The sequence below is a fragment of the Puma concolor genome, chromosome E2 (assembly GCF_028749965.1).
Source record: "Puma concolor isolate L17-30 chromosome E2, mPumCon1.1.hap2, whole genome shotgun sequence".
Lineage (NCBI taxonomy): Eukaryota > Metazoa > Chordata > Mammalia > Carnivora > Felidae > Puma > Puma concolor.
In genome coordinates, this window is record NC_141681.1 from 14,433,785 (window position 1) to 14,449,274 (window position 15,490).

The 15,490-nt window shown below is 38.8% G+C and overlaps 1 protein-coding gene across 5 annotated transcripts in view; it reads right to left on the reverse strand.

The window, feature by feature from the left end:
* The window catches only part of HYDIN (HYDIN axonemal central pair apparatus protein), a 442,685-nt gene that overhangs the window by 333,752 nt on the left and 93,443 nt on the right, over positions 1 to 15,490 (reverse strand). For all 5 annotated transcript variants that reach the window (XM_086688949.1, XM_086688948.1, XM_086688951.1 and 2 more), the window contains 2 exons: positions 6,269 to 6,426; positions 4,107 to 4,232 (listed from right to left, as the gene is read on the reverse strand). In XM_086688949.1, coding sequence (XP_086545075.1) covers positions 4,107 to 4,232; positions 6,269 to 6,403 — 261 coding nt within the window. In that variant the 5' untranslated portion in view covers positions 6,404 to 6,426. The remainder of the gene's footprint in view (positions 1 to 4,106; positions 4,233 to 6,268; positions 6,427 to 15,490) is intronic.

Genomic DNA, 15,490 nt, shown 5'->3' on the forward strand with positions numbered 1-15,490 from the left:
CCCAGTGAGAACGTCCACAACTTCAGATCTCTGGTGAGGCTGGCACAATACAGATCAAAGCAGACGACATACTCTGATAGGCAAAACCACCAACTCCTTGTCTGGAATAATAGGAAGGGCAACAAGAAATCCCCTGGATGTCATCTAGCACCAGGAAATAGTAAGGAAGGCTGGGCTGATTAGGGCTACACATAAATCTGCATATTTATAGGAAGCAGCTTGTCACTGAGACAGGCTAGAAGAGAAAAAAACTCTGAATCAGAAGAGTCCCTACAAGTCACAACTCTGGGGAGAAGGAAAGGCTAACACAATTCAGTCATTCTTCCTTCCTTCTTCTCAGTCCTCTTCCAAATAAACACAGCACACAATCCTCTTTCATAAAACTCTGCATGGAGAATCGTGGAGGATTCCTGCTGGTCTGGGACACTGCCAGGCCCTGCCTCAACAGTAACCGCCTGCAATAGTAAGTCCAGGAAAAATGTCCTTCTTTCTTTTGAAAATGAGTGGTAATGATAATAATAATGATAAATCAAGATCTATACAAACTTCAAGAACAAAAAAAATAAGAAAATGGCAAATGAAGAATAGTTAACAGAAAAGTTGCCATGAAGCAATGAAAATATTAGCCACGCCATTTCACTATAAACTCAAAAAACATAATGGAAAAAATCTGAGAGCACCAAGCAAATAATTAAGAGTGCAGGGAGGAAAAGAAAAGCAATCAAAGAGATGAAAAATTCATGTGTTCACTCGATAAATACTAATTGAGTTTCCAATATTTTTCATATGTTAAGCATATAGTACTGAACAAAGCCAACAAAGTCCTTGACCTCAGGAAGCTTACATTCTTGGGGGAAATGGATAAAAAAAGTAGAAATAAAGAAATATATAATATGAGGTCAGGCAGTGATATGCTATGAAGTAAACTAAAATAGGACAAGGAGAAAGAGTGAATGCAGGATGTATGCTCTCTTCAGGAGGTGGTCAAGGGATGGCCTCTCTGAGAAAAAGTCATCCAAGTAGAGATGTGAAGCAAGCCATGCAAAGATCTGAGAGAATAACATTCCAGTTAGAAGGAATAGCAAGTACAAAGGCCCTGGGGTGGGAATTATCTCTGAATGTTTGAAGAGCAGCTGATGGATATAGCATAGCTAGAAGACAATGAGGAAGAGTGGAAGAAAACGAGGTCTATGAGAGAAGTAGGTAGGATTAGATGATGCACATTCTTATAACTCTGAGGGCAATAGGAAGCTGTTGGATGGTTTTAGATATGGAAGTAACATGTTCTAATTCACATTTTTAAAAAATAATTCTTCTTTGTGCAGAACTGATGATGGGGCAATGAGATGGAAACAGGGAGACTACTTCAGTAGTCTATAGGATGGTGGCTTGAACTGGGAGGGTGGTGGTGGAGGTGGTGAGAAGTAGTTTGATTAAATATATATTTGTGAAAGCAGAGTTTATAGCATTTGCCATTGGACCTCATATAAGATGCAAGAAAAAGAGAGGAATCCGAGATAAACTCCAAGGTAGGTTTCTGGCCTGAGGAAAAAGATAAATGGGGGTACTATATACTAGAGGAAGGAGACAAAAGAGAAGAGATCACATCTTCAGGAAAGGAACATAACACAAACATGAGATCTTAGATATTTTCAGTCTGAGCTGCCAATCATTCATTGGGCTGAATATGTGATTCAGAGTTCAGAAGATAGGCCATAGCAGGAGAAATAATTATGAAAGTAATCATTTAAAAAGTAGGATTTAGGGGCGCCTGGGTGGCGCAGTCGGTTAAGCGTCCGACTTCAGCCAGGTCACGCTCTCACGGTCCGTGAGTTCGAGCCCCGCATCAGGCTCTGGGCTGATGGCTCAGAGCCTGGAGCCTGTTTCACATTCTGTGTCTCCCTCTCTCTCTGCCCCTCCCCCGTTCATGCTCTGTCTCTCTCTGTCCCAAAAATAAATAAACGTTGAAAAAAAAAAATTTAAAAAAAAAAAGTAGGATTGAAAGCCTTATTCCTAGAAGGAGTCACCTAAAGAATGAGTTGAAAAGAGAAAGAAGTTGAAGGAGCAAGTACTGGGGAGCTCACTACTCGTCGTAAAAGTACATTTAGCGATCAGGAAGAGGAAAGCCATCAAAATAAAAAAATTAAAAAAATAAATAAGTAAGTAAATAAATAAATAAAGACAAAAACAGCCAGTGAAGTTGGAAGAAAACCAAAGGAGTATCATATCTGAGCTACAAGTGAATAAAAAGGTATAAGAAAGAGACACTGAGTCAAACGCTGTGAGAGAACCCAGAAGTGCCAAATTAGTCAAGCATAAGGGTGAATTATAAGAGAAACACACATACACAAAACTCAAAGTAAGGGACACAGAGGATACCCTGATGGATATAATAACAAATGTAAATGAGCAGGAAAAAAAAAAAGAACCAAAAATGGCAAGAACAAATAATGGGTAATTCAAGAAAAACTTTCTAGAAGTAAACTAAAGATACATAGTATCTCAAGAAAAGTTTAGTCACACCCTAATAAAATCACTGGATATTAAATTAGAATAAACAATCTTGGGGCATATGTGCTAAAAGATTCAAGTCTCTATAAATCAAGCCAGCGTCATCACACCTCTACATATCATTATGCATCTTTCTTCTGCTTACCATTAAAGCCAGAAGGTGAGGAAAATGCCCACAGAGCTCTTACGAGGAATATACGTGACCCAAGAAGGCAAATCTGAAGTTCGGTATAAAGGCAAGACACAAATATTGTCAAACACATAAAACCAAGGAAATATAGTTTCCATAAGCTCTTCTTGAAGGTATTAGTAGGGGAGGACTATCACCCAACTAAGAACAAATGAAACTCCAGAAAATAAAGTAAAAATAACCAACTGAGTTGAAAGAAGAAAGAGGAGAAATGATGAGATATAGTAAAGTATACGAATTTCCTCATCCTTCAGAGCAGGGGGCACAATGTTAAAACACACACAAGCAGTACACACAGGAAAATATTCATAGTCTGGTCTCAGTCATGCTATGGGAAAAGAACAATGATGAATCAGCTTTGGGAAAAGCCTTGTTCGCTGCCCTCAAAGGTAGAGGATGCTGGCAGAGAAGAGAAGAAACAATAACTAAAGCTAGCAGCGCTCAGGAGAAGAGCAGATATTGTGCAGATCCCAAACAGGGGAGGCAATGGTGTTGCAGCAAGAGCAAATGAGTCTCAGGGACTCATTCATCCGGGGAAAGATCTCTGAAAAATCTCTCAGGAATACCCAGGAAGCCTTTGAGAGGAGGCTGATCTCCAGCAGTTAAACTCATGGACGTTTATACCATAATCTGTACATAAAAAGTAAAGCATGTAATTCAAGAAATTAACTTAAAAGTAGGAAATAAGACCTTATCTTATAATCATATGCTCCTAAAGCCTAGAACATACAGTTTACATTAAAATACAGAAACAGGTTAAAATAACTGTCCCTTAGAGACTAAAAGGATACATTTGCTATTGGAAGTGAGCCGGGAGAGACAAGAAATGTCTCCTTTAATAAACAATTCTACCTTCTTCCTTTCTAGTGATGACAGCTCAGGTAAGAAGGCATTTGTTGTTGTGTTAAGATGACTTAATTGGATTTGGTACTGGAATCCTTGGAACTTCTAATCTATAAACAATGGTGTCCAGAAGTAGCTAGGAAAGAAATGTGACTCCTCAAAAGTTATGTGTACTTATTAATTGTAATTCTCTCCATATCAAATCATAGATATCAAGATCAACAGAGGTAGAAAAAGAACATATAACACAGGAGTGCCTGGACGACTTAATGAGTTGAGCATGTGACTCTTGATTTCGGCTCAAGTCATGATCTCAGGGTCATGAGATTGAGCCCCACATCAGGTTCCATGCTGGACATGGAGCCTGCTTGGGATTCTCTCTTCCTCTCCCTCTGCCCCTCCCCCGCTTGCACTCTCTGAATGAATGAATGAATGAATGAATGAATACACAAACCCAATAAGGATTTATCCCAGAAATGATAGCTATTAGTTACTGTTGTTCTAGAATGTTCACATTATTCCAGGACCTGCTTCATAGGTAACTATGACAGAAAGCAGCTACCTTTTGATGTGTTGTTTCCCCCATATCTAAAAGTTCGATGATCTGTGGTCGGCACATCAAACGTGTATTAGCCAGTCTCTGCTCTGTGGTAAGGGACATTTCCTTCAGGAACTCCGAGGGTGTCAGCTAGAATTTAAAACAAAACAGCTGTAGATTCATAAATGGTTATACTGAAAAAGTATTTTCATGAGCGCCAGTAATGAGTAATTTGTGTTTGCAACTTTAAGGATAATTCTGGAATGCCACTAAGTTCCCTTATAAAATATTTAAATTAACTAAATAATACAAGAGAAGTACCTGTGGACTTTTAAGCTCTTTGCACACTAATTTGAAATGACATGTGGTTGCTGTTTCATTGTCATTTTGAAGAAATTGCACAAAAGAAACTGGGAGGAGGGAGGGGAGTCAAGAAATTGCACAGGAACATGTCCAAAGAGCTTAACATTTATGTTCAGAAGGAGCATCTGAACATACAACCCTGCTTCCAAAATCACTTCTGGTCTTCAGAACTAAGGAATTTGAAATGCTTCTATTCTCAACTCCAGTTACAACAAACAAAGCCTGTGGGTGTTTTCACTATCCTGCTGTATCAGGTTAAAGAAGAATCTTGTGAAATGAGGAGGATCTAGGCAGTGTGACTGCACAGCTTAGGAATGAGTTTGAACTCTTTAGAAATCACAAGAGCGCATTTAGACCTTGTTTGTTTGTTTTTTTTTATTTTTTTTTCAACGTTTATTTATTTTTGGGACAGAGAGAGACAGAGCATGAACGGGGGAGGGGCAGAGAGAGAGGGAGACACAGAATCGGAAACAGGCTCCAGGCTCTGAGCCATCAGCCCAGAGCCCGACGCGGGGCTCGAACTCACGGACCGTGAGATCGTGACCTGGCTGAAGTCGGACGCCTAACCAACTGCGCCACCCAGGCGCCCCTAGACCTTGTTTGAAAAGAGCTTGAAGCCCATCCATCACCAGAACCAGCAGCCAGTCATAGTCACACACCCAAACAGGAACACAAAATGCTTTAACACTTTCTAATATTATGGGGAGGGGGGGGGAATGTAACCTATTATTTAAATAAAAATCATTTAAATAACCCAACAAGGTTCAGTTACCCAGGACCAAACACCATTATCTACTTATTGGTGTTCTGGAATGTTCCAGGGCTTACTTTATATGCAAGGGGGGATGATGATCACTGACAGCAACATCATGCTTGAGCATATACCAAGACTTTTTAAAACATTCAGAGGTTATACAATTTAGTTGATTGATTTCACCTTGGGTTAAAATCACTGCTCTTCAAAATGCATACAAAATTAATTTCTGTGATTGAATCCATTTAAATGAAGGCATATTTCTAATACAGCTTCCGACTTCATTTTTGAGGTTCTTTTTGACTGGAACCCAGATTAGAATACTAAAATGTTAGGAAATTTCAGCTGTGTTGTGGTTTAAATAAAAATAATAAAATCTTAAAAGCAAATGTCAGGAGTTACTTTAAATACAAAACTATAACCAACACAAAAGTGATTGATGATAGGTTTTATTTTTTCAATCAGAATATAACTTGAGACTAGTTTTTTAAATATGGTGAATACCATCTCGAACCCTACACATTATTGTTGATATTCTCTATAAGCATGAGTTTATAGTTCAGTTCTCATCAAATTATTATAACTCATTAAAAACAGAAATATTTTTTCTTTTAAAGGACAGGGAAAATGTATTTTTCTTTGATATCATATAGTCATTACTTTGATACTCTATGTTCTACAAATATGCAAACAGAAATAACTCTTGCCAATCAACACATAATAAATTATTTAAGTTAAACCCTATGAAATTCTGATATCTGATTGTTTTGAACTACACAGTCTCACAGGGTTCAACCTAACATTTAGAAAACCATAATAATTTGATTGCATAGTCTTACTTCAACTGATTAACTGAAGCAATTCAAGCCTCTACTTTGAGGTACGTGGTTTCAAAAACTCTCCTGGCTCTGAGTGGTGCCTGTGCTCTGCCCCAAGCTACCATGTTATCTAAATGGATCTCATCAGTCCATACTTCTCCATGTGATTTCTGAGACTGCCAAGTAGCAGCTGTCGTCCCCCTGAGGAGGCTGCATTAGGTATGTTACACAGAAAGTCTCAGATACATTACCATTCGATTTACTTCTTCTTTTGTAACCAACTTTGGATTTAAGGGTGGCAAAACCTTGCTTTGGAACCCTTTCAGCATTCTGACTAACCCCATCTGAACAGCCCCCATGGACTCCTCGAGTCTTCTACCCGCCATCTTTAGTTCTTTCTTTCATTCACCTAGGAGTGAAAATAAAAAAGTTTTAGAGAAAATAACGGCTAATTCCTGAAGACAGGTCACAATTTATTTAAAGCTTTTTCAAATACAAAAGTTTTAGAAAAGACCAATATTCAAAAACACATTGAATTCTTGTAACAAATGCCTTAACTAAAGGAATCTGTTCCATGTACTTAGTCCAGAGTTGGCCTCGTTCCAAAATCTAGGGTTCCTTTTAGACAAACCAAGTGATTCTGGAGTGAGCTCAGGCAAGATGTGGAAATATAAGCAGTTCCTACATTTTGGTACTTTTATCCTCCAAGACAAAAAAAGTAAACACTGCTCAATAAATACACTTCATAGCTTGCTACTTTATAGGCTTATTTGACAATTCTCTCTCATGACACCCTCCAAACAGAAAAAAAACATAAGGCTTCAGGCCTTCACAGCTGGGCAGAGACTAAAAACCCAGTAAGAGATGAGATAAGGATGAGGAAGTTTCTGGAGAATTTTTGAAGTTTTTAGTCATAAATAAGTTATTAAACAGCCACCCCCACCCCCCATCCCAAATCAAAGAGCTAAGACATCTGCCCTCCACAAATTCTTCCTTATGCCTTGTAGGAGGATACTTGCAACTGTGGGGGCCTATTTATAACTACATGGGGATTTCTACTTTCAGTAATATAGCACACTAGTTTATCCAACCCTGTGCCAAAGGGAATAAATAAATAAATAAAACACCTAACAATGCTTGATACCATGTCAAATAAAAAACCGTAAAAATCATTACAAACCTCACAAGACAAGAAGTCATTACCAGGAAAAAACAAGTGAAGAAAGAGGTACATAAAGAAAAATAAATCTGGGGCGCCTGGGTGGCGCAGTCGGTTAAGCGTTCGACTTCAGCCAGGTCACGATCTCGCGGTCCGTGAGTTCGAGCCCCGCGTCAGGCTCTGGGCTGATGGCTCAGAGCCTGGAGCCTGTTTCCGATTCTGTGTCTCCCTCTCTCTCTGCCCCTCCCCCGTTCATGCTCTGTCTCTCTCTGTCCCAAAAATAAATAAATGTTGAAAAAAAAATTTTTTAAATAAATAAATAAAAAATAAATCTGAGTGAAAATTTTAATAAGGGACACTAAACTAAAGCAGCAAAACATCCAAGGAAATGAACATGAAATTTTAGAAAAGGAACAAAAAAATCAGAGAATAAATGGTTGAAATAGTAGACAGTCCAAAAGTAGATCTGAGGCACCTGGATGGCTCAGTCCATTAAGTGTCCAACTTTTTCGGCTCAGGTCATGATCTCACAGTTAGTGGGTTTGAGCCCTGCATTGGGCTCTATGCTGATGGCTCAGACCCTGGAGCCTGCTTCAGATTCCGTGTCTCCCTCTGTCTCTGCCCCTCCCCTGTTAGCGCTCTGTATCTCTCTGTCTCTCAAAATTGAATAAAACATTTTTTAAAAATTGAAAAAAAAAAGAAGATCCAACACACTATAACTGGTGCCCATGAAGAAGAAAAATTACTGAAGTGGAACTAATATTTAAAACTATCATCCAGGTGCACCTGGGTGGCTCGGTCGGTTAAGCGTCCGACTTCGGCTCAGGTCATGATCTCACGGTCCGTGAGTTCAAGTCCCGCGTCGGGCTCTGTGTTGACAGCTCAGAGCCTGGAGCCTGTTTCCGATTCTGTGTTTCCCTCTCTCTCTGCCCCTCCCCTGTTCATGCTCTGTCTCTCTGTCTCAAAAATAAATAAACATTTAAAAAAAAAAAAAAACTATCATCCAAGAAAAATTTCCAGAAATAAAAGAAAACATAATGAAAAGGGACTGGTAGTTACTCAGGAAGACAGATCCAGAATGGTCAACTCTGAGTCATATCTGTTCGGGTTTTTTTAAGCTTATTTATTTATTTTGAGAGAGACAGAGTTGGGGCGGGAGAGGGGCAGAGAAAGACAGAGAACCCCAAGCAGGCTCCACGCTGTCAGCACAGAGCCCACGCGGGTACAGAACTCACAAAATGGTGAGATCATGACCTGAGCCAAAATCAAGAGTCAGGCGCTCAGTAGACTGAGCCACCCAGGTGGTCCAACTCTGAGTCACACCATAACAGAACTATTAGACTTTACAGAATTTTTAAAAGGCCTCATATCCTCCAGACAAAAAGATAAAGTAACTTACAAGGGCAAGAGAATTAGATGTCATTGGACCTTGATTTTTCAACTATGCTTTTGCAACCTATGAAATAAGAAAAGAGAGGAGCAACATTTTCCAAAAACTTTAAAAAGTGTGAGCCAAGGAGTTTATATACATCCAAGCTCTCCTGCAGTTATCAAAGCTACAGGAAAGGAGTTTTGAATATTTAAAATTTCAGGGAAAATTGTAAACAAGCTCCCTTCCTTAGGAATCTATCAGAGGATGGGCTTCAGCCAACCAAAAAGTGACCAGGAACCTCAGCAAAAGAACTGACAATGAACATTTCATGTATTTAACTGTAGAGCTAATTTTAATGATGAAGTTGGAGACACAAGGAGAAAATAGAATTCAAACATATTTTCTGACAAAGTAGAAAGAATACAATTTTAAAAGTAAAAAACAGAAATAAAATCAAAAGTTGACTAAGATCATTAACAATTGTGTAAGTAATAGGTAGGAGTCAAACTGTTTAACCAGATAGAATAAAGGAGCTTAGGGGGGCGACTGGGTGACTCAGTGGGTTGAGCGACCCACTTCGGTTCAAGTCATGATCTCGCGGTTTGTGAGTTGGAGCCTCACATCGGGACCTGTGCTGACAGTTCAGAGCCTGGAGCCTGTTTTGGAATTGTGACTCCCTCCTTCTCTGCCCCTCCCCCACTCATACTCTGTCTCTGTCTCTCAAAAAATAAACGTTAAAAAAGTTTAAAAAATAAAGGAGCTTAAGGAATTATGGTAGAAAGCCTGTACAATGGCAGTCAATGATACCTGTTTCCAAGCACTCATGTGTTTGTGTAATGCCCTGTCCCTGAGTGCAGACTATCCTTTGGTATTACAAATATAATGCGGCACAAGCAATGTGTGTCACTTTCTGAGATTAGTCATAAAGAAACTTGGTTCCATCTTGGGTACTATCTGGGTCCCTGTAAGATCATCAGCTGCCACATTGTACGAACACTCAGAAAGCCTATAGAGAAGCCCATGCGGTGAGGGACCAAGCCTGCCAGCAATGACATGAGTGAACTTGGAAGGGGATCTTCCAAGGCCTGCCAACAACCATGTGAATGAGCTTGAAGGTGGATTTGCCATCTCCATTTTTGCGTTGGAATGACTACAGGCCCAGCCAACAGCTTGATTTGAGATGCAAGACAGACACTGAGGAGGAAGCACCAGCTAATAAGCCACAGCTAGATGCCTGACCCATAGAAAATGTGAGAAAACTAATATTCATGGCTTTGGTTGGGTGTAATTTGTTACATAGCAATAAATTACTAATGTAGGCATTATATGGGTTTTATACACACCAAAAAAACTAAACCTAAAAGTAAACCTTCCTAAATACCAAAAGAAATTTTAGAAAAAGCAAAGAAGACATACTAAACATAGAAAGACAAACACAAAAAATTAACTGTAATGCATATAATTATTACAACACAAAGTAATATTAGAAGTGATGTCACCAACATGGTGCAACAGGTGCCAACTTCATAAAAAAAAAACAACTAGAAACTATCCATACTCAAGATACCTTTGTGAAAATCCCAGAGCCCAGAGGTGAGGCTGAAGTGCCCCCTTGGATCAGAGAGACATGGGAGAACCTCAGAAACTTTATGTTCAGTAAAATAAGCCAGTTTATAAAAGACCACATATTGTATGAGTCTATGCACATGAAGTGTCCAAAACAGGGAAATCTCTAGAGAGAAAGAGTAAATTAGCAGTTGCCTAGGGCTACAAGAAATGAAGGAATGGCAGGGTGATAGCTAAAAGGGATGGGATATCTTATTGAGATGATGAAAATGTTCTAAAATTGACTGTGGTGATGATTGCACATATTTGTGAATATACCAAAAACTACTGAGTTCTATATATGCCTTAAGGGTAAATTGTATGGTATGTGAGTTTAATCTCAATAAAGTTGTTAAAAATACACTTAAAAACATTTTAAAAATCAATTCTTAAAAACTGAAAACCAGCAAAAGGAATGAACCTTGCTGTACATCAAGTTGGTGTCATAACCACAAAGAGAAAACAATTATTCCAACTGACCTTAAAATACAGTGTTTTGACTAGACTATCTTCATTGTAGTCTTAGTGTTAGTCATAATATTAGTAATAATATTTTTCTTTGGCTCTAGCCCCAAAATGAGGCTTGAACTAACAACCCCAAGATCAAGAGTTGCATGCTCTACTGACTGAGCTAGCCAGGCACCCCAGTAATAATATTTTTAAAACATGTAATTAAATCAATTTTGTTAAGAACAAAAGCATTTCAGCTTCATAAAAAATAAAACCAAAGTTCTTATATTAAGAAATCCTATAATCTTACATTTAAATTGAAAATAATTGTAAGTTCGTGATTATTTTCTCCTTTTAAATAGCCTGACTACTGGGATGCCTGGATGACTCAGTTGGTTAATTGTCCCACTCTTGATCTCGGCTTAGGTCATGGTCTCATGGTTTGTGGGATCAAGCCCCACATCAGGCTGAATGCTGATAGCATGGAGCCTGCTTGGGATTCTCTCTTTATTCTCTCTCTCTCTGTTTCTCTCTCTCTCTCTCTCTCTCTCTCAAAATAAATGAATAAACTTAAAAAAAATTAAATAACATGCATAATGAAAGAGCTCAGAAACAATTAAGGCCCAGTAAGCAATAAGAGTCCAAGGACATACTGTGGTCTCTAAATACCCCACTAAAAGGAACCACTGCTCCTTGGAGACATGGGTAATTTGAGGTCTGAGGCATAAAATGTTTATGATGAACTTGGAACATTCTATTTTACCATAGAACAAGGACATTATCAAAGGCAACTGGGGTTGTGTCTAAAGGACCCAGAGTAATTTGAAGGAGTTCCCATTCACCAAAGATAAGACAATTTGAATATGTTTTTTTAAAAGTCTTCAATGGATAAGTCTCTAAAAATCTAAGTTCAAATGATACTAAAAAAAAAAAACCTCACTGGTCACCTTTGGAAGTTGCTAAGGCACAAAATTATTTTGGAAATAATAAAAGGAAAGAATCAATCATTTGTCGTGCACTTTTTTTGTTCAAATTGCACTGCAAGTTAGCCAAATGATTGAGGAAGGAAAATGATTCTTCATAGAACAATTCCAGCTAATAAACTCAGAAGTAACAGAAAAAAATGACCATTATGCAGTCCCTAATGAAACGAAAGATCATCAATGCTAAAACCATTAGGAAAGATGTTGCTGAAGAACTCTATAATGGCTCAATCAGGCTAACAACACCTGAGCCCTCTGAATCAATCTCAACACTAAATGAGTGAAAACCAGACATATTATGTGCCTCCTGACATGATGTACCACACAGCACCAGCTATGCAGAACTGTTAACAAAAATCTACACCTCTAGACCTACCAGACAGGTTGTAGGAGACACGGGGAATGGAGGAACAAGTATATTATGGAGAAATACAATTAAGCTAAGTGCAGAATGTGGGAAATATTATAGGAAAATGACCTTTATTCAACCAATAAATGGCATCAGAGAGTTGTGGGTGGGGGGCAGTTATAAATTAGAAGAATCTTAAACCAACCAAATGCAAAGGTACATCTCGTTTGGATGATGATTCAAATACGTGAATAAAAGATGATATAAAATAATTACTGGGTTTTTTGTAGGACAATGGTACCGTGGATGTGATTTTTTTTAAAGAATATTCTTATCTGTTAGAGATATGTATCATTTATGGGTAAAGGGAAATTATGTCTGAAATTTACTTTAAAATACTCCAAGAGGGGTGCCTGGGTGGCTCAGTTGGTTAAGCGAGTGACTTCAGCTCAGGTCATGATCTCGCAGTCTGTGTCTTTGAGCCCCAAATCGGGCTCTGTGCTGTGCGCTCAGAGCCTGGAGACCGCTTCAGATTCCGTGTCTCCCTCTCTCTCTGTCTCTCCCGCTTGTGTTCTGTGTCTCTCTCTCTCAAAAATAAATAAACATTAAAAAATATTTTTTAAATACTCCAGGAAAAAAAGTGTGTGGGGGTAGGAATGCAGGTATGGGTGCGTGGGTATGTGAGGGAGAAGGACAGAAGAAATAAGAATGGGAGAATACTGACAAACATCGAAGATTATAGCATTCTCTCCACTTTTGTGTATGTTTTTAAATTTTCATAATTAAAATATTAATACATACAAAATCCTGTGCATGATTATTCATAAGAGCTTTCACACCTAAATGTCCCTCAGCAGGGCATGATGAAACAAAGAGTGGTACTTGGTGCAGCAATAAAAAAGAACAAATGATTGATAACAACCTGGATGGATCTCAGGGACAAAAAGAAAATGGAAAAAGACGATAATCCCAACAGGTTGCATACTGTGTGATTCCATTATATGATATTCTCAAATGACAAAATTACAGAGACGAAGGACAAATTAGTGGCTGCCACAGGTTACAGATGGTGGTGGCGGGGAGATGTCTGTGGTGATAAAATAGACACACAGAGAAGAAATAAGAGGATAGGCAAAAATCTTAAGGCTTATAGAGTTGGAGTGAATAAGAAAATTTGCTAATAGGAAGTTTTTTACTTCTTACAAGTTATGCATTCAATTTCTAGTGCTATTACTGAACCTAACAAAGGGATTTCTGTAACTTGATTGTGGTGGAAGTTATATATATTTACACATGCAATATATTGACATGGAACTATACACACACATTGTACAAAGGACAAATTTTTGATTGTGATATTATGCTCTAGTTATAGAAGATGTTACCATGAGGGAAATAGGAGGTCAAGGATATATGAGACCTCTCCGTGCTTCCTTTGCAACTTCCTGTGAATTTATAGTTATTTCAAAATAAAATTTGTTTTAAAAGTTTTTTAAGAAAAAGAAAGAGAGACAGGCAAAACTCATTGTTGATGAAGATGTTATAAAGGTGGGCATTTGTACCCTACAGCTAACTTCATTTTGGCAACCTTTAAAAATTGTGCCTATTCTTTGACGCATAAATATGTTCTGCTGGAGGATTTACCCCAGATATGGAAAGATGTATTCATAAGCTATGCTGTAACTTGAAATGACCATTCTATTTCAACAGAAAGGAAATACAATGATTTCTATCAAACCAAAACACAAAGCAGTTACCATGTTAAAATCTGATGACTCGGGTATTTTTTTATTAAAACTAATTTCTTTCTATAACTGATTTCTTTTTTTTTTTTTTAATTTTTTTTTTCAACGTTTTTTATTTATTTTTGGGACAGAGAGAGACAGAGCATGAACGGGGGAGGGGCAGAGAGAGAGGGAGACACAGAATCGGAAACAGGCTCCAGGCTCTGAGCCATCAGCCCAGAGCCTGACGCGGGGCTCGAACTCACGGACCGCGAGATCGTGACCTGGCTGAAGTCGGACGCTTAACCGACTGCGCCACCCAGGCGCCCCAATAACTGATTTCTTAAGTGCTTTAAAAATCTTGGCCATTTTCTTCTTTTATTTTCTTCCTGTTTTGACCACTAATACCATGATTACAATTCAGGCCTGCAGTATTTGGATCATGCTGCTGCGGTTCCTTAACAACAAGGGTTAAGATATTTTTCCCTAAAAATCTGCTCACACTGCTTCTTATGTCTGCAACATGCTTTCTTTACCTCTGCACAGATTCCTTCCTGATTCAAATGTCATTTCCTTACCAAAGCAATTTGTTTCTGATCTTACCAGCTGGAAGTGACTGTTCAACATCTCTGACCTTCCAGTATCTTACTTTTTCTCTCTTTTATGACACCTAAAGCTTTCTACTTTATAGTTATGTGTGTGCTTATTCTGATCTTAATAGACCGTAGACTCCTTGAGGTAGAGACTGTAATGCATACTGCCTTGTATTGAATGCATGCCTATGAATTTCTAATGAACCATTGACCAGTAAATTAGACAGAGTCGATATTCAGGGGTGTTATTAAAAATGACAATCAGCTAACCTGCTGCTCCAATATCTAACACAAAACTGAATCCATACAAATAGGCCAAATGCATTCATGTCCCTGGAATGCCTTGATTCATGTAATCCATCAGTCACCTTAATGCCGTGCTTTTTAATTTTTTTAAGTTTATTTATTTAAAGAGAGAGAGAGAGAGAGAGAGAGAGAGAGTGCATGAGAGGGACAGAGACGGAGAGCGAGAGAATCTTGAGCAGATTCCACGGTCAGAACAGAACCTAATGTGGGGCTCGATCTCACAAGTCTGAGATCATGACCTGAGCAGAAATCAAGAGTCAGATGCTTACCTGACTGAGCCACCCAGATGCCCCAACACCCCGCTTTAAAATACCATCCTCTGATCAAAAATATGGTAAAAGGGGCCATGAACCAAAGACCTTTTTAACTAAGGAGGTCTGGATAACACTTTTATTAGGGCATTTACTGCACCAAATAGGCATATACACCAAATCTTCAGTTTGCACCAATAATAATTTTTTATTTTTTTTAAATGAACTTTGGGGAAGATGGCGGCATAGGAGGACACTGGGCTCACCACATCCTGTGGATCACGTAGGGGGATCCTGCCCCTAGGAGAGGGGAAGAGAAGGCACACACCAGTCTGACTGTGGCCCCAGCGGTGGGCTGGGGGCAGATATCAGGTCTCACTGTGGCCCCACCCACCAACACAAGTTATTCAAGACAGCACAGGGGAGGTGCCCTGCAGTTCTGCACCACTCCAGGGACTATCAAAATGACGAAACAGAAGAATTCCCCTCAAAAGAATCTCCAGGAAATAACGACAGCTAATGAACTGATCAAAAAGGACTTAAACAATATAACAGAAAGTGAATTTAGAATAATAGTCATAAAATTAATCGCTGGGCTTGAAAACAGTATAAAGAACAGCAGAGAATCTCTTGCTACAGAGATCAAGGGACTAAGGAACAGCCAGGAGGAACTAAAAAATG